Source organism: Melanaphis sacchari, unplaced genomic scaffold (assembly GCF_002803265.2).
Source record: "Melanaphis sacchari strain LSU unplaced genomic scaffold, SCAv2.0 Contig44_pilon_pilon, whole genome shotgun sequence".
In the NCBI taxonomy this organism is placed as follows: domain Eukaryota; kingdom Metazoa; phylum Arthropoda; class Insecta; order Hemiptera; family Aphididae; genus Melanaphis; species Melanaphis sacchari.
This window is the reverse complement of record NW_020271295.1, coordinates 2,245,452-2,264,981: the sequence shown is the minus strand read 5'-3', so window position 1 is coordinate 2,264,981 and position 19,530 is coordinate 2,245,452. Positions and strand designations below refer to the sequence as shown.

Below are 19,530 nucleotides of genomic sequence, written 5' to 3'. Positions count from 1 at the left end.
GCCCGTTAGTAAATCTGTTAGTTTTTTCGAGTCAATGCATAAAAAAAATGATCTGTAAAAACTATAACTCTATCTCGCGGTATTAATATCGTATACGTATTACGTATAATATAATATAACAGCTACATTTTCGTTGAATCATCGTGTGACACGGAAGTTGGACGAGATTGCGTATAAACGATATTTTAATGGTAAAATGTATATGAAATTGAAAATAGTTTAGAAAATGTATGTGATACGATTAAACAAACGTATATTGTGTTGAAGTATGTATAACTAATAAGTTAGTATATTAAAATTATGCATGGAAATGTTTTATTATTTGTATCTTAAATATTAAACACAATTTATTTATTTTTTTTAATTGTATTAAGAAGTAAGATCTAAGTGGTTTTATGTTTTCATCAAATTGAATTTTGTCATAAAATTATTATTAAATTAATCTATTATAATATTATGCAATAATATTTACCGTGTCGAAATAGTTTCGAACTTGTTTATTACATTTTTCATTATCATCCTTATAATAATAATAATAATAATATTTATTAACGGAATAAAATTCCAATTTACAATAATAAAAAATAACGACAGTTGCATAGGTGTGTGTTATACTAACAATTAAAACAAATGATATAAGAACGAGAGAAAAAAAAATATATAATATATATATATATAATATTCATAACAAAAAAATGACTGTCACTTTAAAAAAAATATTTTACTGATTGAGAATCAAGAATATCAAAAGTAAATTTCAAGTTCATCTTAAACATTTAAAAAATATCTATTAATCGTTGAACTAAAAATCACACATTTGAAATAAAATGTAGGACAAAATTGTACCATTTTATAATAAATTGCTTGAAAATGTATACTTTTAATATTTATTTTAAAGTATGTTATTTTTTATATTATATTTATATAAATTTAAAATATAAAATATATTACTTTCAACTATTTAGGTTGGTCATCATAACCATCATAATAAGAAAATAAGAAAATAAGATCATAAGAATTCAATTTTTTTACATATTACAGTAACAATAATTTTATTTTATTTGTAAACAAATGCCATTATTTTCATTTCGGGTGATAAGAATATCACAATTTAAAACAACATTTCTTTTAGAAAACTTTTCGGTGAATTTGGTAGGAATATTTAACTTTATAATTATTCATCTGGTCTGTAAATTAAAAATAGTATGCGGTTTTAAGTTTTAACCATAAATAGTATAAGTGAGCAGTATTTTTCTAACTAATAAAGCGTGAAGATTTGTCTAATAAGACCTTTTTGGATTCAAAATCATTAGTGTGCGGTTTTGGAATGCAACCTATTAATAATTAATAAAATATAAGTGTTTTTTTTTTTTTTATCTCGATAAATTATCACATAGTTTCATCACTGGATGGCTCCATTGCTTAAGCCTTCGTTTTTTTTTTTTTTAAATTGAATTAATTATTTTATATAAACCCTACCATTTTATATTATATACCAATTTCAAGTCGTATACATGGGTAATAATTTAATTATAAACAAAAAATAAATATTTTTATTTAGATAAATACCTATACATTTTTATGTATCTAATTTTTTTTCAATGATAAATTTAGTAAGAAATGTTACAGATCTACATAACTCATGTTATTATATGTTTTTGTTATGTTGTAATAATGTATTGGAACACTTTAAATCATGCCTGAAATTTTAATCTTTTAGATCTGTATTATTTTTCCACTAAAAAATTGAATGGTTCTTGATGAAACAGAAATCTGCTTTTTTTATCGAACGTTAAAAAGCTTCTTAAGAACGCACAATTCATAGTTACACCGGGTAAAGAACTAATTTTGGACAACACTTAAAATTTGCTAAATAATTATTGTTTTTTGTACCTACTTCTGATTATTAAAGAATCATCCGGTCGGATAATGTTTAATTCTCTCCTGTTAGATACTTTCCAATAAGTGTTATGAACGTTGATAAGGCTGGGAAAATTAACTATTTTTATTAAGTTTTAAGTTAAAAATTTTCTCTCTTTTTAACTTGTAAAAGTTAAAGATTTGTCAGCTTACCTAAACTCGTATTTAAGTCTAAATTAAGTATTTTATGAGTCTTTTTTCTGATTTTTGGCAATATTTATTTTAAAAATAATTTTGAATATTCTTTTTTATTAATTTATAATTATTTGAAGAAATTTTGACGAGCATGTAATTAGCTACCCACTTAGTATACTAATATAATGCTTTTCTAAAGGTTTAAAAGTTTTCAGCATCAATGGTCAGTGCTATAGGGTATTTAATGCAATATGCAATATAGTAAATTGTCAATTTGTTAGACTTTATAAAGGTACCTATATATATTTTTTATTACAGATTTGATCAATCTGTCATAAAAATGAGCTATTATACTTTAGTTTCTGAGTTACATTTTTGTATTTTATTTTTTTATTTATCAAAATGGATTACGCAGATTTTTCTCGATTTTTCACTCAAGCGACAGCTAATCATTAGACTCGAAAGAATCGTTACTATGATTTGCTACATCTATGATAACATGACATTACACGTGTCATAACTAATTTAAATTATTTGATAATTTATCAGATTTTCTACTCGATTTTAGAGGAAAAAAATTAGTGTTAAATGTCATTCCAGTTTGAAATGTATAACCTATAGTCACGGAATTTATACATTACTTATTTTACGAGTCTATTATTGATGTTCAGCATTACGTCAGTCATCGCACCGTTTGTAAATGCCAAAATTATGTTGTTCATTTCCGAGAAACTACCGTGCAATTAGGTACCTTCAATTATTATTGTCGGCGAGCACTATCCCAATTATTTCGTGTTCGTTTGTATATTGGCACGTCATATTACTCACACAACAAGATATAGACTGAAAAATGTACAATAAATCTTGAATTAAATTCTAAAATCTCAGATATAATCAGAATAATTTTTATGAATTAATGGAAACTAACTACGGTAAAATTTATAATTTTTGTGATTTTGATAAACTTCGTTAAAATTCTTACTTTAAATGTTTATAAAGAACAAAAAAGAAAAACTTAAAATTTCTCAGGCTTCTTAGTAGTTTAAAAAGAATTTAAATATTTCTTACCATGTATATAAAACAATAATATAAACATTTGGTGAAAATTTAAAGTTCTATACGGTTATTCTTTTTTAATTATAACAAATAAAGAAATCAATTTTGTCGTAAACTGGTTAAGCGTAACAATTCCCATTTTTCCTTAATTTTTGTTTGTTATTTTTTCTCAGTCTTTATAAAAAATACAGTGAATTTTTATTTTTACCTGTTCAAAGTACAAACGAGATCCAATTTTTTATCCAAAATCACCGTCTAAATCGAAAAAACATTTTTCGACTACTAATCGTGTTTTCAAATTATAGACATAATCATTGTAAAATCAATACATTTATCATTCCGTTTAAAATTTAAATATACTACTAATATTATTTAACTACTTATAACATTACGGCATTATATTTCCAAATAAACTAATTATAACCTCTATAACTATAATTTACTATCACTTAAATTCAAATTTTAATTTAATTTAACTATCGCACTTAACAAACCAAAATATGTTTTATTATTTCAAATATCTCTAAGTATAGATAGCACAAGTTAGGAATATCTACTGTAAAAAAAATAAAAATAAAATAATTAGATTAAATATTTAATAAGTATAGGTAGGTACTACAGTCTACAAATAAATTTTGCGAATAGTTCTTAAATAAATAAAATCAGTGCAAAATTCCAATTAATATTAATATGACTAGATATAGGTAATGTTAAATTATAATTTTTATGATGATGTATAGTGTATACTGTACACATACCAGTAGATATACCACATACGTTTGCATAAATCCTAACCACCAGATTTGTGTAAAGCAAATGGCAATGATAAAAAAATACTGAATAATAATTTAAAAATCTAAACGACTAAACCAATATACATTATTAATTCCTATAATATTATGATGTATAGGAAATACTCTATAGCTCCACCTCAAACAAGAATAATCTCGGGCAGTCGGACGACAACGTTATAAGTACTGAAGATAAATTATTGTTAAATATTTATTACGAAATGTGGCTAACACGCGCGTGTGTCGCGGTTATATTCACTTTATTTTTCTATTAACTTCCTAGGTTGTATTTTGCAATTGTATAGATTACACAGGTAACGTCATGTTGGAATGTTGTAGCAATGGTAAAGCAATATTTTAAAAACAAAAATCGGTTTAATTGATGAGTGTGGTCTGACGACTTCGACGGAACCGCGGTAGTGCCGGACGATAATCGCCAAAATTAGGGCTGACTAAGGTTACTCTTTTACTTTTAATCATATTTGAGATTGTGGTTTGAAACCACAGATAAATAAAAATACTAGATAATCGTAGGTACTATGTATAATGTATAAATTATGTAGCCGAAAAAAAGACGAAATTCTCTCATTTTAGATAAGAGAATGCTGGCCAATGGCCATTTAGTCAGCTTCTTTATTAACATTTATGAGCCGGTCGTGTTCGATGTTTTCAAATTCAAATATAATATTATTAGGTATATATTTTAGCTTAATATTTTGTCATATTTTGTTTCATAGAATTTACAGGTGTACTTGGTGTATATTTTATTGTTGGTACCACGGTCTTAATACGGTTGGTACGCAAATGATCGAGATGCTATCACTGACAGTTTAACTAAATCACGCGGTTTTTTCTGAAAGAATTTAATTGTGTCCTTATAGCCGTTTTGTGTTTATCGTGGTAGTAGTCAGCAGAGATATACATTGGTTTTTGACCACTGCAGACCTGCAGAGTACGGATAGATACAGGCAAATATTTTGAATAAAAATTAAGGTTTTAATTTAATATTTAAATTTTAAGTATTTGCTATAGAATACCATTATTAGTAGAGCGCTGTGTTACCAACATTTCTTTACCAATGTACCTACTTTGTATAGGTATTTGGTAACAGGTTTATGTTTTATATAATCCATGACAGCTGCTAGTATGTAAGTTCCATGATTTTTATTAATAGGGGAACGTGGGGCAGAATGGGGACGTTAATGTATCAGAAGCTATAACTCACTCAAAAATTGTGATTTTGATTTGAAACTTGAACTGTGTAATCTTTAGGATATGGTTATTAATATGTGAGCATTTTTTAAACATTCAGTTAAGTCTCATAGTGTTAAAGGTCAAAATAGGTTTAAGTATAATTTTCCCGTTTTGCCCCATACATGGGGCAAAATGGGGACGCCTCTCAAATATTATTTATTTAACATAAATATTATTTCATTTTACATATATGCAAATAAGTTTAACTACTTGAACTTTTTTTTATATAAATAACTTGTACATACATACATAGGAATATATTTTAATATAATAATATTGTACAAATCAATAACAAATAATAATAAGTGCTTGTAAATTTAAAACACATAAACTTTTACATTTATTAAATAGGTACATTTTATTTAAATACTAATTATAGATGTAGTACCTACACAAGTAGTCAAACTTAAAAATTTAATTAAAAAATTAACACATTTAAAATAATTAAGAGCAAAGTTCACAGGTTAATAAGGCATCCTTATCTTTTTCATCAATGCCCGCACAAAGGCAGTGGGCCCATAAATTGCATTTGGAACATTGAATCCACCCATCGACTGATATTGAATATGACTCACCACAGTATAGACAGTTCTCATCTACATCACTGGACACTGGTTCCTTAGTTTTTACTCTCCTTATTTTTTTTGTTTTATTTTTATTCTTAAACAATGAACGCTTTGCAGTCTGTGGCTTTGAGTTTGCATTTGCTGCTAAAAGTTCATTTTTATAAGGGGAATCAGTAAGGATTGCTGTTTTACCTCTTCTCTTAGAACAACGTGCAGTGGTTTTTGAACTTTTAGGTATTGGCTGTATTTCCTCAGGAGAAGACACAGGGAATACTTTCTCAGCATTGTTTTGCCAATAGGAACATCCTGGTGAGTTTTGTTTTGTTGTTATATCTGTTGCAACATTCTCTTTTTGGCTTGGATCTGAAACTTCTACTTGAATTGTATTCATATCTGTAATATTGAGTTGATTATTAACAGAAATTGTATCTCCCAAATCAATGTCTGTAGCTGCACTGGCTAGAAAATCATGCTCATTGAATATGTTTGAATCAACTGGCCAAATGCCAGTTGCCCTGAATGCGTTAATTGCTGTTGACATAGTTGATGCCTTTATATAAGCTTTTCCAAACAGTGAAGCAATTTGAAATTGTGTAACTACCCTGTGCTCATTAGCATGTTCCCTCAGCCATTTTTTTACTTCATCACAATAATAGACACTAAGCGGTTTCATAAATCCTACGTCTAAAGGCTGAAGCTTATGAGTACAGTGAGGCGGAAAACAAAGCAGAATTACACCAGCATCCCTAGCTCTATCAATTAATTGTATAGATTTGGTGTGAGTAGAATGACCATCAAGTAGAAGCAAAACTTTATTTGTTTGAGATGCTCTTGAAAATAATATAAATTTGTCAAACCATTTCAAAAACAAATCGGTTTGGATCCACCCACTTGGGTGCACTTCTGCCCACGACCCAGGTGGTCCACCATCAATAAGCTCTGGTTTAGCCCTAACGCGAGGAAATATAAGCATAGGAGGCATATAAGATCCATCTGCACCCATACATATTTCAACTGTAATTGTTTGGCCTCTTTCAGCAGATGTTAAAGTACCTACTTGACGGCGACCACGGCATGCAATTATTTTGCTTTGAGATTTTGGGACACACGATATTCCCGTTTCATCAACATTAAATATTTGCGAAGCAGTTAATTTGTACTTATCAACAACGTCTGTCAGCAAAGCATAAAACTTACCCACTGCTACTTGATTGAAACCAGAAGCTCTTGCCGCTGATGTAGCTTCAGGTTGGCGTAATGATAAGTCAGCATGTCGTTTCATAAATCCATACAGCCAGTCTTTTCCAGCCTTTAAGTTGTCTTTTTCAAAAGGATGCATTAAATTATTCTTTTCTGCAAGTTGGAAAGCTAATCCTCTTAATTCTAAAGATGTTAGTCCAAATAAACGGGCCTCCATAGATTTAATGTATTCAACTAATTCAATCTCTTGTTCGCTGTTGAAAACTGTTTTATACTTCCCAAGTCCTTATAAAATAATAAATATTATATATATATATATATATATATATATATATATTATATTGTAAATGTAAATACTTAAATAAGATTACCTTTACTAAAAGCATTTGTTTTATTTCCAGATTCTAAGTAGACTTTCACTCTTCTTTCAAGAGTTGACTGTGGAACATCAAATGCTGATGCTGCTTTTCTATACCCCATCTCTTTGTTTACACAAACCATAATGGCATTTTTCATAGACTCTTCTGTCCACGATTGGCGTTTAGTTTTTCTAACATAGTTTCTAACCATTCTATAAATATGGTAATATATCGTTTCAAAATTATGAAATTAAAACATTGGGGCAAAACGGGGACGTCCCCATTTTGCCCCGAACAGGTCTATCCCATTATGCCCCAATGAGTACACTTACCTGCAGCCGTTGTTCGTAAACACAACAATTAATTTTTTTAATAATTAATATTATTAAAATAATCTTAAGAACATTTGCTATAAAAACAGTGAAAACAAATTTATGTAACAATAAGTAAACCATAAAAACATTTCGGAAAAAAATATCAGTTTATTATATCAATCAGATGATAAGAGGCATTTGTGATGATTTTAATTTATTACTGATAAGATAATTGATATGTGAACTTGAAATTTTTTTCACATGATATTGTTAGCCCAAGGATTCTATATATTAAGTTTTTAAATCAGTATGACCATTATAAGACATAGATATTGGAATGTCCCCGTTTTGCCCCATGGCCCCGTTCTGCCCCACGTTCCCCTACCTTTGTCTTTTACAATATATTTTTTTACTAAGAAGTAAGAACTTGATTTAGTAATTCAGTACTACACTACTACAGCACTTTAAAGTTTGAACATTTAATACTTTAACACAATCATCAATAAGAACTAAGAACACGACTTAGCATTACAGCAAGTAATTAGCTGTTAATATATACAGATTACAGAAATTCTTATATATATTACGGTGTATATTTACAGGTAGTTAAGTAATCGTACTCTTTGATTCACTAAAATATTCTTTATTTTAACATTTATTATTAAATGATTTAATATTCCACCATACACATTGTATATATTTTACATATTCTAGTAATTATTATTATTTTCAGATTCAGATAAAAATGTCCGGTGATGATGTAAATGATTCTAGTATGCTTGACGACATGAGTAAATTTAATTTGACATTTTATGAAAGCAGTATCGAACTTTGGAGACTTGAAGAAATGTGTCGTTGTGAGTTTTAGTTAAATATAGTTAAAATTAAAATTTTTCTCTTAAAAAGTAAATTCAGCCTTTAGATTAAAATTATGGATATTTTATTGTAATAGAATTATAACATAACGACTGATAATATAAAATTATTAATGCAATAGGTTTTTATTATTGATTTTATAAGTTATAAATAATAATTAATAATTAATAATAAATAATAATCAAAAACAAACCAGCAACTAACATGTAATAATTCAAAGTTCTTAAAACTCAATTATAACTATTCAAAGTTATTTCACCATTATTGAGCATTGAAAGATTAACATTTTTGCTATAAACCCATTCACAATTTATTTATTTTGTTTTTAAAAATTATTAAAACAAATATGTAATGAAATTAAAGTATTTTTGGAGGAATTTTTTTTATGGGAATTTTACTACTTTAGGTTCAAAAATCCAATAGAGCATAATAAAATGTAACAAACTTCTTTGAAACTACACATAGTTATGAATATAATACATATAAAAACTACTGCAAATAATTATTTGATTTATAAAAATGATTGTATACTATGTATACATTTTTTTTTTATTTTACAAATTACTAATTCAATTTTGTCCTCTATTTATTGAATCTCTTAGGAATTCAAACTCTTGATAAATTAAAATTTTCTCTCCAACAAAACATTTTTCTATGTATTTTTTTTATTCAAGGATCAGTTCCATAGTAATATACATCAATTATACATAGTTTTAACTTAATATACATATTTTAGTAAAAATAAAAAGTATTGAAGAAATTAAGCATTCTACTGAACAAGTCGCTTTAGAAAATAAATGGATTGAAAAACAACTGCATGATACTAAATCAAGAATAGAAGAAGTTAAAGAAGATATAGTGAGGTAACATAATATAATATTACATTAATGTATTATATATTATTAAAAAAATATTAAAAATATTTGTATTTTAAAGTTTAAAAAAATGTTAAAACTAATTCAAAATACAAGTTGAAAATTTTATATTCTTTTAGTATTGACAACATTACTAACTCTCTGAATGAAACATTAGCTCATCTAGAAATCCAACATAAAAAGAAAGAATTCACATTAAATAAGTTAAAATGTGATTATGAATTACAGCTGTTTATAAAAATGGAATTGTGGCAAAAAGAAGAGGTTAGAAATTGCATTTTTAATAATATTTAAAAAAATAATAATATGATATTTATTGGAAATGTAAATTTGAAAACTAACAATGTTTTATATTAGATAAAACTTAAACAGGTTTTTTTTTTAATTTGACTAATTCATTTGTCCTAAATGATAATAAATTTTTTTTAAAGGACATTATAACACCTATAACAAGTTTGCTTATATTTAAAATATGTCTTTATTTATTAAATATCGTGTGGGTCTTGCACTTAAACGCTGATTTTTTAATGAGATAGGTGTTTGAAAATATGCAAATGATATCATAAAACTGAAGTTGGGACAACGATGTATGTTTTACGTGCAAAAGTGTCTAGATCAGGGGTCGGAAATTAAATTCTATGGAGGTCCAGAAAATCAAAAAAAAATATCAAGGGCTAGTAAAAACTAAAAACTCAGATATTAATTAATAATTGTTGTGTTATCGCAACTATTTTTGTAAATAGCAATAAATGATAAACACCATCGTAATCTCTAAATACATCATAAAATAGATAAAATATATATTATATGTGGAAAACTAGCATTATTAAAAAAAAAATAATTTTTGTCGTTCAATTATTTTTTCTTTGCAGGCCGAATTTGGCCCGCGGGCTGCTTATTGCTGACCATTGGTCTAGATTAACATAATTTCAATCATTGAGTATAATATTTTTAAATTTTTTTTATGCAACCTTAAATATTTTTTTATGTTTATGACACTGTTGTGGTAATAATTTTGATATAACTTCTATTTTTTTTTTATAGTAAATAAAATTATTATAATCAATTTCATAAAATTTGGTTATTATAAGAGTATACAATACAAATAACAAATTCAATAATTTTACTAAATTATAATTTATAACATGTACACAACAACAAGATATATTCAATTTTTAATCACACCATTGTTTTAAGTATATTACAATTAAAATGTTGAAAAAAAAAATTCTGAAATACTATTTTAAGCTATTAAAATCATTGTGTAAATCTAACTATTTTTACATGTAAAACATAGGCAACTGCTCATTCGTTGGCTCTATGATGTAACGCAACTATTTATCAACTCTCATTATCTTGTTGAATAATCTTTTTTTTAACTTTGGATTTTTACCAAAATGTTTTTCATTGTGTTGACTAAAATAATACACCAATAAACTTAAAATTATAATAAAAAAAAAATAGTGTTATGATTTCCTTTAATTAATTTTTATGTAAACCATAGTACAAATGCTAACATGTTTGTTTTAATGTCTTATAATAAGGAAAGTTAATAAGGAATGCTATAAATAAACTATGTTAAAACATAATTAATGAAAGTTCTACAAAGTTTATCTAACATATACAAAGTAATAGTTTAGAAATAAAATTATGAAATATATAAATATACATTAATAGTAGATATACATAAAATATAAATTCATTAAATTGTTTAGGAACGACTAAATAATATACCTGAAGTTAAATTATTAAAAATTGCTGATTGTGAACTAAAAAACACAAAATTAGAATATGAAAAATTGTTGATAAATCTACAAAATTTAGTTGAAAAGATTGACATAGCTACAAATGAAAATGGTAATTGCATTGTATGTATTTATGTAATCAAAAAAATTCACTGCTAAATCTTTAGTGCTTTTAAAAATAGATTTAGTTTTTTTTATTTTAGTTGAATATATTATTTTAAAATTTATTGTTATATTTATTCAAAATATATTATTATAGATAAAAAACGAAATCATATCATTGTAGAATATTCCAAAGCTTATTTTGAAATGCTATCTTTAAATAAGAGAGAAAAAAACTGTAAAAATCGTTTAAGGTAAATACCCCATATTTGTTTTATTCAATTTTGGGGTAAAATGATTATTTTAGATTTATAGCTGTTATATGTAAGTGTAGGTATCTATTATATATTAGTTATTATTCAATGGTATAATTATATTTTAGGAGATTGAATGAAGAATATAATGAAAAATGTTGTGTGAAAAATGAACTTCTTGAACACCAAAATAAGGTAAAATAAATATTTATTAAAACTAAAATGTTGTTATGCTAATATTAATATTGTTACGTTTAATTTTCAGAAAATAACTAAGCAATTGTTTTGGTCATATACTCCCAGCACAATTGACTCAAACATTTTTGATATGAAATTTGATTTATTGAATCAAGTTCTAAAAGATGATATAAATATTCAGAATTCAAAATTAAATAAACCGAAGAAAAATGTAACTTTTCTTTTATCTCCTGAGGATAAGATATCACTTAAAACAAATGATGAAAATGTAAATATTTGCAAAAACTTAAATAAATTTGCAGTTGAAGACAATGAAAACTTAAGTACAAATTCTTCACAGTTAAAAAATATTCTTAATGTTGAAGATGTGGAAGAGAATATTATTCAATTTACAAAAAAAGATTTAATAGAATCAGAAAAAATGGATTTTGAGAACAATGATAAACATATAGGTGATGATGATGATCTAAATTCTCATATCAATAAATGTAAAACTAGTGATGTACTATCAGATATTAAATTTAAAAAATCATTCAATTCGTTGCAAGATAGAAGTATAATGAATTCAAAGATTTTTCAACCAAGTAAAATGAAGACAAACAAGGTAGATATTTTTAATTTAAATTATGTAGATATCTAACATTAATTTAAGATGTAGGTATTTAGTAGATATATTGTTATAAAGCTTAGCAGAAAAGAACAAACAAGAATAACTTCAATTAGCTAATTGTCGGTTAATTTTAAATTTATGACAAAAGATTTTTATTTAAAAACAATTGTAAATGTAAATATTATTTATTTATTCATTTGATGGTATTATAGAAAAAAAAAATGTATACATATATTAAAAGAAAAAAACATTTAAAATGTATGTTTACAAATGAATTTATTTCAAACCTCAAATTTTTGGAAAAACATAGCCTCTACTAATGAATTTCATTATTTCTTACAATTTGCATTACTATTAAAAATTATTTTAAATGGTAAATAAGTTAGAATTCTCTTGAAATTTTTAGATTTAAATAATATGAGAAATCCAAAACTTTAAAATGTGATTCTATTTTAATTGACAAGGAGTTTAGTTTCTTAAAAGTCTGATTCAAATATTTGGAAATAGTTAATGTCTTAGATAATTAATTATTTCCTATCTTTTAATAAAAATGTATATCTTAATTACATTACATTACATTTAATTTTTCTTTAGAGTATAGAATATTATTAATTAATATTTAATTTTTTATAAATTGAAATAAATTGTTAATTTTTTATTTGTTGTGTAGGTAGGTGTCTAACCATATTTAAAGTTCCAATTAATAATATATATATATTTATAATCAATTATCATAGTCATCTTAGTTGTATATTATAATTTTTAAATTATTGATTTATTTTTTTTTTCAGAACATAAATATGAAAAATAATTTTAATCAAGAAAAACTTATATCATTGAGTTTATCAACGAATAGTAATAATCATTATAATAAAAATAGTCATCTGACTGATAAAGACCAATCACAGAAATTAAATACTTTGAAATCTATGAAACACTCAAATTTAGAAAATCTTAATTCTGATAATATCAACATATATAATGATTTATCTCAATTATCACATGAAAATGTATCTAATGATCAAAACAAAGAGTTATCTGGTCTGTATAAACAATATTATTTTTTCTTACTATTAATTTGTTTTTTATATATTAAATATATCTTATGAAATAAGAATTAAATAATAATTAAGTCAATAACTCATTACTGATAAGTTTTGGTATGTTTAATGCTACATTAAGAAAAATAAAAATTGTTTAAAATTCAACAGTATAACCCAACTGAGATTATTTTGCTTATTTGTAAGCAATTAATTGTTTTATTTTAATTCAAAGGTAACTTTTCAATAAAAATTAAAATATCATTGTAATCAATTAAATATCTATTTTGTTATTATTCAATGAAAGAATAAAATGAAAAAAATAGTTAAAAAATTGATTGAAGTTAATATACAATAATACATTTCTTAATTTTTATATTTTAATAGATACATTTTGGAACTTTTGTGCAGAGCCGATATTGGAAAATAGTGGAAACAGCAGTTTTTGTGTATGTAAATTAATTTAATTTTTTTTTTTTTTTTGACTAATATTGGTTTTTTAGGGGTCAGATTTGTCTGAATTATTTGAAAATTCTTATGATATTAATCAATTGCAAGATAATACACAATTCAATTTTTTAAACTCTTTTAACAGTAAGTTATTAATGTATTTATTAAAATAAGCTTTGATTAAAAAAAAAATTTTAAAATTGTAGACAACTCAGATGTAACTCCTGAATCAAATTTCCAAAGAATAAAAATACCACAACAATCAGGTGAGTCTTATATAAATAGCAAATTGTTTTCATATCTTATTATTATGTTAAAATTTTAAATCACAATCTTAAAATAATAAAATAGTTTACTGATATTGTGTATAATTTTATAATAAATGAGATCCATTATTTTTATAAAATTACAATAAAGTACTTATAATAGATGTATTAATTTTTTAGGAAATTTTATGTTTCAACCTTCACAAAGTGAATCATCTGAAAAATTAACTATTGATAAGAATACATCTATTAATGAAGCAACATTTAGTGCCTCCAATGATTTTATTAAACCTAATAAACAACATTTTTTGTCACCTGATCAATTTAAATTCAATTTTTTGTAAAAAAAAAAAATAAAATTATAAGTAAAGAATTATAAATTCTTTTTTAGTTGTGTAAAGATTAAATATATATTTAAACCACCCTTATATTAAATAATACCTTGTTAGTAAGTATTTATTTATGTTGTTTTTGCATGTAAGTAAAATTAATTTGAATACATTTTTTTGTTGAATTTTACTATAAAATTTAATTTAAGTTAAAAAAAAATTAACTTTGTTTTATAAATAATCTTAAAAAAATTCATGTACCTCTTTAAATAATATAATTACTTGTGTATTAATATTTTATATTTAAAGACAAATGTATGTTTCTATTAATTAATAAATCTAGATAACAGTTGTACAAATTTTTTATTAGACATTTAAAAGAATGTGGTTCGTAGGACAAGAATCTAAGTTCCAGAATATTTTTATTTATAGAATTTACGAATCTAGATTATAAAATTACGTTTGGGTATTTGACGTATGCTTAAAAATGAATAATAAAACAATACAATTTTTAGACGCTATTATTCATGGTTAATAATGATAATTGATCATAAATAACTTCAAATAATAACTAGATTGTACCTGATCATATATTTTTGAATGTTTTAATGTCATGGTCTACAAATAAGCTAAATAAAAAAAAAGTGGGCAAGTGGGTACCGCTCTGCTGTACATTAGGGGGTGGGGTGAACCTCGGATTAGGGTAGGTTAAATTTGAATACAATGATAGGTAACATTGTATATGAAAAACGATTCTGAACGGAGATGATTTGTCAGTCTAGGATATATTATATTTAAATATTGTCATACATTCTATTTTGAAATAAATATTTTATTTTTCAATTAGGACGCATTTGCAAAAGCCATGGTTAATCAATTAATTATTAATTTTTATGAAATATACCTACAAAATAGTTTGCAAATATTCATGGTTTTGACGAATTTTTATCAATATTTGAACTTCAAATGCTAATAAAAAAAGATTGTGCCTATGTATTCATAAAATTTTTTGATCACTATAAGAATAACTTATGAGGAACTTTGTATTAAATTTATTTTGATTGGACCAAAAATTTCAGAAAAATTGAAAATGTCAGTTGTCTATAAATAGCTCAAAAAAAGTCAAAATATTTTGAAAATTAAATCATGTAAAGAAAATTCCAATCTAAATAACTGGTAAAATTTTCAAGTATCTACGACTTATACTTTTTGAATATTAACAAATATTTAAAATCGTTTAAGGATAAATCGTTATTGTTACGCTATTTCGTAAAAATTTAAAATTCAAACGCACTTAAAATTTTTCCTATAATGATGCTTCGAGTTTTTACTATAGCTACTTGAAGGAAAACTTAGGGGAAACATAGTGTAGTATTTTTAATCCTTAGTTATAAACACAAAAAATTTTATGATTTTTCAACTTCAAAATTACTTACAAATTTTCGCGTTTTCGATAGATTTCGTAAATATTTGAACTATAAACGTTTATAAAAAAAAATTGTGACTAACGATTTTTAATTTCAAATTTCAAGTATTTACAGTGATTAGTTTTTGAATTACAACCATAAAAAAATTCGATTTGGTCGAAAACTGGTTTTGCGTAAAAATGTTTACTATTTACCTCTACAATGCACCAAGGATATTCACTTTGCCATCGGAAACCACTCCCGAAGTTTGAAATTGAAGCATTATTTCGACTACTTATGCTGTACACAGACAAAAAAAAAAAACGCACATCATTGTAAAATCAATACATTTATCACTCCGTTCAGAATCTAATAGCATACACTATAGATACTACACACATGTTATATTATATCATGACTGATTAAATAAAATGTGCAGTTTAAGTATTTTTATTGAATATATTTGAAATGTTGTTATATAAGATGAAATTAAATATCGTCAAGCGGGCCACATAAAATAGACGCGTGCGCCGAATGCGGCCCGCTGGCCGCCGGTTGCCGACCATTGCACTAAAGTAAAGACCGTGGCGTAGCGGGAATTATTACAATTTTTTGATATAATACATTTGGGGGGGAGGGGGGAGAATCGCGTGGGAACTTATCTACCATTAATTTATTTAACATTTGTAAAAAGTATTTTCAATAAATACAAATATTAAATTAATTTTTAATTGTATAGATGTGAAGTTTGGATTAACAACAGTGGATTGTCACATCTAAAAGAAATTGATGCATCAATTTTAAATAAAAATTTTCGGTTGTGTTCAATGCACTTTGAAAACTCTATGTTTCGAAATGAACAACAGAACCGCCTTAAACTTGATGCTGTACCGACATTGTTTGAAAGTACAATTTAGAAACAAGCTGTTGAAAATGTTGCCAATAATGACTATGTGACAGTGGAGGATTGCAGCTTGCCGTCATGTTCAACACCTGGCATGTTTTTTATAAAATAATTTTTAAACTAATTATATTATTACATAATATATTTATACATTTTATTATTGTATAATATATATTATACAATATAATTTATAAATATAAAATTATAATAATTATGATATATTATTATTATATTATAATATTAATAATATCTATTTAATTTTTATTGAAGATACGTCATCTGCCTTGTCGAAAATTTCCATGTCGGATGTATCGACATCTACTTCAGCATCTCTAACAGATCAAACTCCGAGAAAAATGAAACTCAGAAAACAACTCTGCAGAAACAAAAAGGAGAAAAGAATTAGAGTCTGTAATGAGTTCTAATCCAGAGCTAGCCGAAGATTATTCTATCATGACGTGTCTAAAAGTCGTTGAGAAATACTGCTCACCGACTGTACGACTGATAGTAAAATCACAAATTGACTACAAAAACAGAAAATCAAAAGGGTATAGATATTCTAATGATATTAAACAATTAGCTCTTAGTATTTTTTTTATAAGTGCAAAATTGTACAAAAATATGCAAAGAGCTCTTTACCTTCCCTCATGCTGAACGACGTTCAGAAGAGTCACTAGTAGGTATGAAATAACACCGGGATTCAATGGTTTTCTTTTTAATTTGTTATCCTATAAAATTAATAGCTTATTACCTGATGCTCTTGATTGTGTCTTTTGCACAGATGAAATGTCTCTTAAAACCCATCTATTTTATAAAGTCGACAAAGACAAAATTGTTGGGTTTCATGAGACAAGTAAATGCAAAAAGTATGAACCTGTCAAGTATGCTCTCATACTTATGCTTAGAGGCATAAATCATAACTGGAAACAGCCAATTGAATATTTTCTTATCTCTTATAACTGTTCTGGTAATGATTAAAAAGATGTTTTTTTTCAACTATTTCCCGCTTACAAAATATTAAATTAAACATCAAAGCATTCATTACAGATGAAGGCTCGAATTTTTCTCAGTTTGCTAAAAATCTGTATGTATCTCCTGGCAAGCCATATATTGAAGTAGATTCAATACAAATTGCTTACATTTTTGACCCGCCTTATCTGATAAAATCTACTCGAAACATGTTGTTTAAACATGACTTTCATATCAATAACAATATTATTACTAAAGACCATTTAATATCTTTTTACAATTATGATTCAGAGTGCAATCTACGGTTGGTTCCCAAATTGACATATGCTCATATTTACCCTGGTCCATTTGGGAAAATGAGAGTCTATTTAGCTGCACAAGTTTTTAGTAATACTGTTGCTGCTGGAATGTCATCAGTTTTAATTTCCAAAATATTACCGCCTTCTGCACAATTTACGATCGATTTTATCAGTGATATAGACAAACTATTTGATATATTTAACTCATCAAAAATTCCAGATAGAAAGCAGTACAATCGTCTTTTTAAACACACTGAATTATAAATTGCACATTTAAATAAAATGGCAGATATATTTAGATCTTTAAAAGTGATAAATAAATTCAAAGATTCTGATGAAATAAACAGAATGAATTTTATCAATGGTTGGTTGATCTCAATTTCAGGGCTGCAATTCTTGTGGACATTATTAAATCCAACTAAATCCCAAAAATTTGTCCTTTATACAAACAGACTTAATCAAGACTGCTTAGAGAACCTTTTTTGCATATTTAGTCAGCTCCAAGGCAATTCTTTTAACCCAACACCCATCCAATTTATTTGGGCATCTAAAAAAATTTTGTATCTAACTTATTTTCAACATTCCCCAGGTGCTAATTGTATAAAAGATTTTGACGAAATACTAAGTTCAATAGAACCAACCAAAAAAGCACAAATTGAACATTTCAAGTTTAAAGGCATAGGTGTAGGAACAGTTGATTATAGACTTTTAAATCTTCCTGAACAAAATACATTAACATACGTGTCAGGCTATCTCATGAAAAAATGTATTAAGAAACATACTTGCCAGATTTTTATTGACTATGCACATTCTCAAAAACAGTTGGATTATTCATTCCTTTTATCATTTTATAAAGCATACTCCTCTAGTAACCATTCGACATTTGGGAATTTAATGATGCCGCATGATACTTGTTACAATTATATTAATGAGTTAGAGAATATTTTTATTAATAACTTTCCTACAATTGCTATTGTAGATGGAGTTGGGGCTGAATTAAAAAATTATTTTTGCAATGTACCTTTTAACCACCCTTGTGAGTTTTTTGATAAATTGTTTTTAATTAATTTGTTTACAAGGTTTAGAATATTTACAGCTATCAAATTTTTAAATAGAAATTTAATGTCTGAAAAAAAAAATTAAGAATAGGAAATTAACTATTCTAACTCATTTGTAAATTTTTTAAATATAATAATGTATAATGTATATAATTTTTTTAATAGTTTTTGTATGTTTTCATTTATGTTGATTCACTCTATGTATTAAATACATTAAATATTGTGTAAATATTGAAATATTTTATTTTTATATTTAGATCGGTTTTACAATAATTGATGAAAGAAAATTAGCTTTTGACATTGCTGAAAAATTTTCATTGGTTCATAATTTTAATGAAGAAAAAACAATGAAAATAAAATAAATACAAGCACTATTTATAATGTTGATGAATCCGGTTTTACTACTGTACAAAAAAAAAAAAAAAAACATCTCTTTAATGTAAATGAATAATCTCTGATTATATTTTAATGCTATATTTTAAATAAGTTAAGCTTGGACTTTTAATTTTCTGACAGTATTTAATAACATTGTGATATTAATTTTTGTTTGATTG

The 19,530-nt window shown here is 25.4% G+C and overlaps 3 protein-coding genes across 5 annotated transcripts; 2 read left to right on the top strand and 1 right to left on the bottom strand.

Annotated features, from left to right (window-relative positions):
• Window positions 1-5,465: 5,465 nt before the first annotated feature.
• Window positions 5,466-7,748, bottom strand: LOC112598058. The gene is made up of 3 exons (XM_025344387.1): window positions 7,614-7,748; window positions 7,294-7,493; window positions 5,466-7,207 (listed from the first exon to the last, which is right to left on the bottom strand). Exons 2-3 carry the CDS (start codon window positions 7,490-7,492, stop codon window positions 5,601-5,603), a joined length of 1,806 nt encoding a protein of 601 aa, XP_025200172.1. The 5' UTR covers window position 7,493; window positions 7,614-7,748; the 3' UTR covers window positions 5,466-5,600.
• A 149-nt stretch (window positions 7,749-7,897) lies between these two features.
• On the top strand, window positions 7,898-14,362 carry LOC112598057 (protein PFC0760c-like). Of its 3 annotated transcripts, XM_025344386.1 has the most exons (14): window positions 7,899-8,197; window positions 8,329-8,452; window positions 9,208-9,334; window positions 9,466-9,610; window positions 11,062-11,203; window positions 11,351-11,447; window positions 11,576-11,642; window positions 11,713-11,913; window positions 11,986-12,249; window positions 13,047-13,296; window positions 13,683-13,744; window positions 13,799-13,889; window positions 13,952-14,011; window positions 14,192-14,362. In XM_025344386.1, exons 2-14 carry the CDS (start codon window positions 8,341-8,343, stop codon window positions 14,353-14,355), a joined length of 1,782 nt encoding a protein of 593 aa, XP_025200171.1. In that variant the 5' UTR covers window positions 7,899-8,197; window positions 8,329-8,340; the 3' UTR covers window positions 14,356-14,362. The 3 variants fall into 3 exon arrangements, with proteins under 3 accessions (XP_025200170.1, XP_025200171.1, XP_025200169.1); XM_025344385.1 differs by having other exon boundaries at window positions 7,898-8,132; window positions 11,713-12,249; XM_025344384.1 differs by having other exon boundaries at window positions 11,713-12,249.
• A 1,606-nt stretch (window positions 14,363-15,968) lies between these two features.
• On the top strand, window positions 15,969-17,324 carry LOC112598051. Its single transcript, XM_025344378.1, has 3 exons — window positions 15,969-16,048; window positions 16,486-16,654; window positions 17,014-17,324. Exons 1-3 carry the CDS (start codon window positions 15,969-15,971, stop codon window positions 17,302-17,304), a joined length of 540 nt encoding a protein of 179 aa, XP_025200163.1. The 3' UTR covers window positions 17,305-17,324.
• Window positions 17,325-19,530: the final 2,206 nt, after the last annotated feature.

What these genes read in the sequence shown, in the direction of transcription:
- LOC112598058 (XM_025344387.1), bottom strand. Translation starts at nt 7,492, where the DNA reads ATGGTTAGAAACTATGTTAGAAAAACTAAACGCCAATCGTGGACAGAA. An exon ending in AACAAATGCTTTTAGTAAAG is followed by an intron (nt 7,208 to 7,293) that starts GTAATCTTATTT and finishes TTATTTTATAAG; the next exon opens with GACTTGGGAAGTATAAAACA.
- LOC112598057 (XM_025344385.1), top strand. Translation starts at nt 8,341, where the DNA reads ATGTCCGGTGATGATGTAAATGATTCTAGTATGCTTGACGACATGAGT. An exon ending in ACTTGAAGAAATGTGTCGTT is followed by an intron (nt 8,453 to 9,207) that starts GTGAGTTTTAGT and finishes TACATATTTTAG; the next exon opens with TAAAAATAAAAAGTATTGAA. An exon ending in TCAAAACAAAGAGTTATCTG is followed by an intron (nt 13,297 to 13,682) that starts GTCTGTATAAAC and finishes ATATTTTAATAG; the next exon opens with ATACATTTTGGAACTTTTGT.
- LOC112598051 (XM_025344378.1), top strand. Translation starts at nt 15,969, where the DNA reads ATGCACCAAGGATATTCACTTTGCCATCGGAAACCACTCCCGAAGTTT. An exon ending in TTATTTCGACTACTTATGCT is followed by an intron (nt 16,049 to 16,485) that starts GTACACAGACAA and finishes TTAATTGTATAG; the next exon opens with ATGTGAAGTTTGGATTAACA. An exon ending in TACCGACATTGTTTGAAAGT is followed by an intron (nt 16,655 to 17,013) that starts ACAATTTAGAAA and finishes GAAAAATGAAAC; the next exon opens with TCAGAAAACAACTCTGCAGA.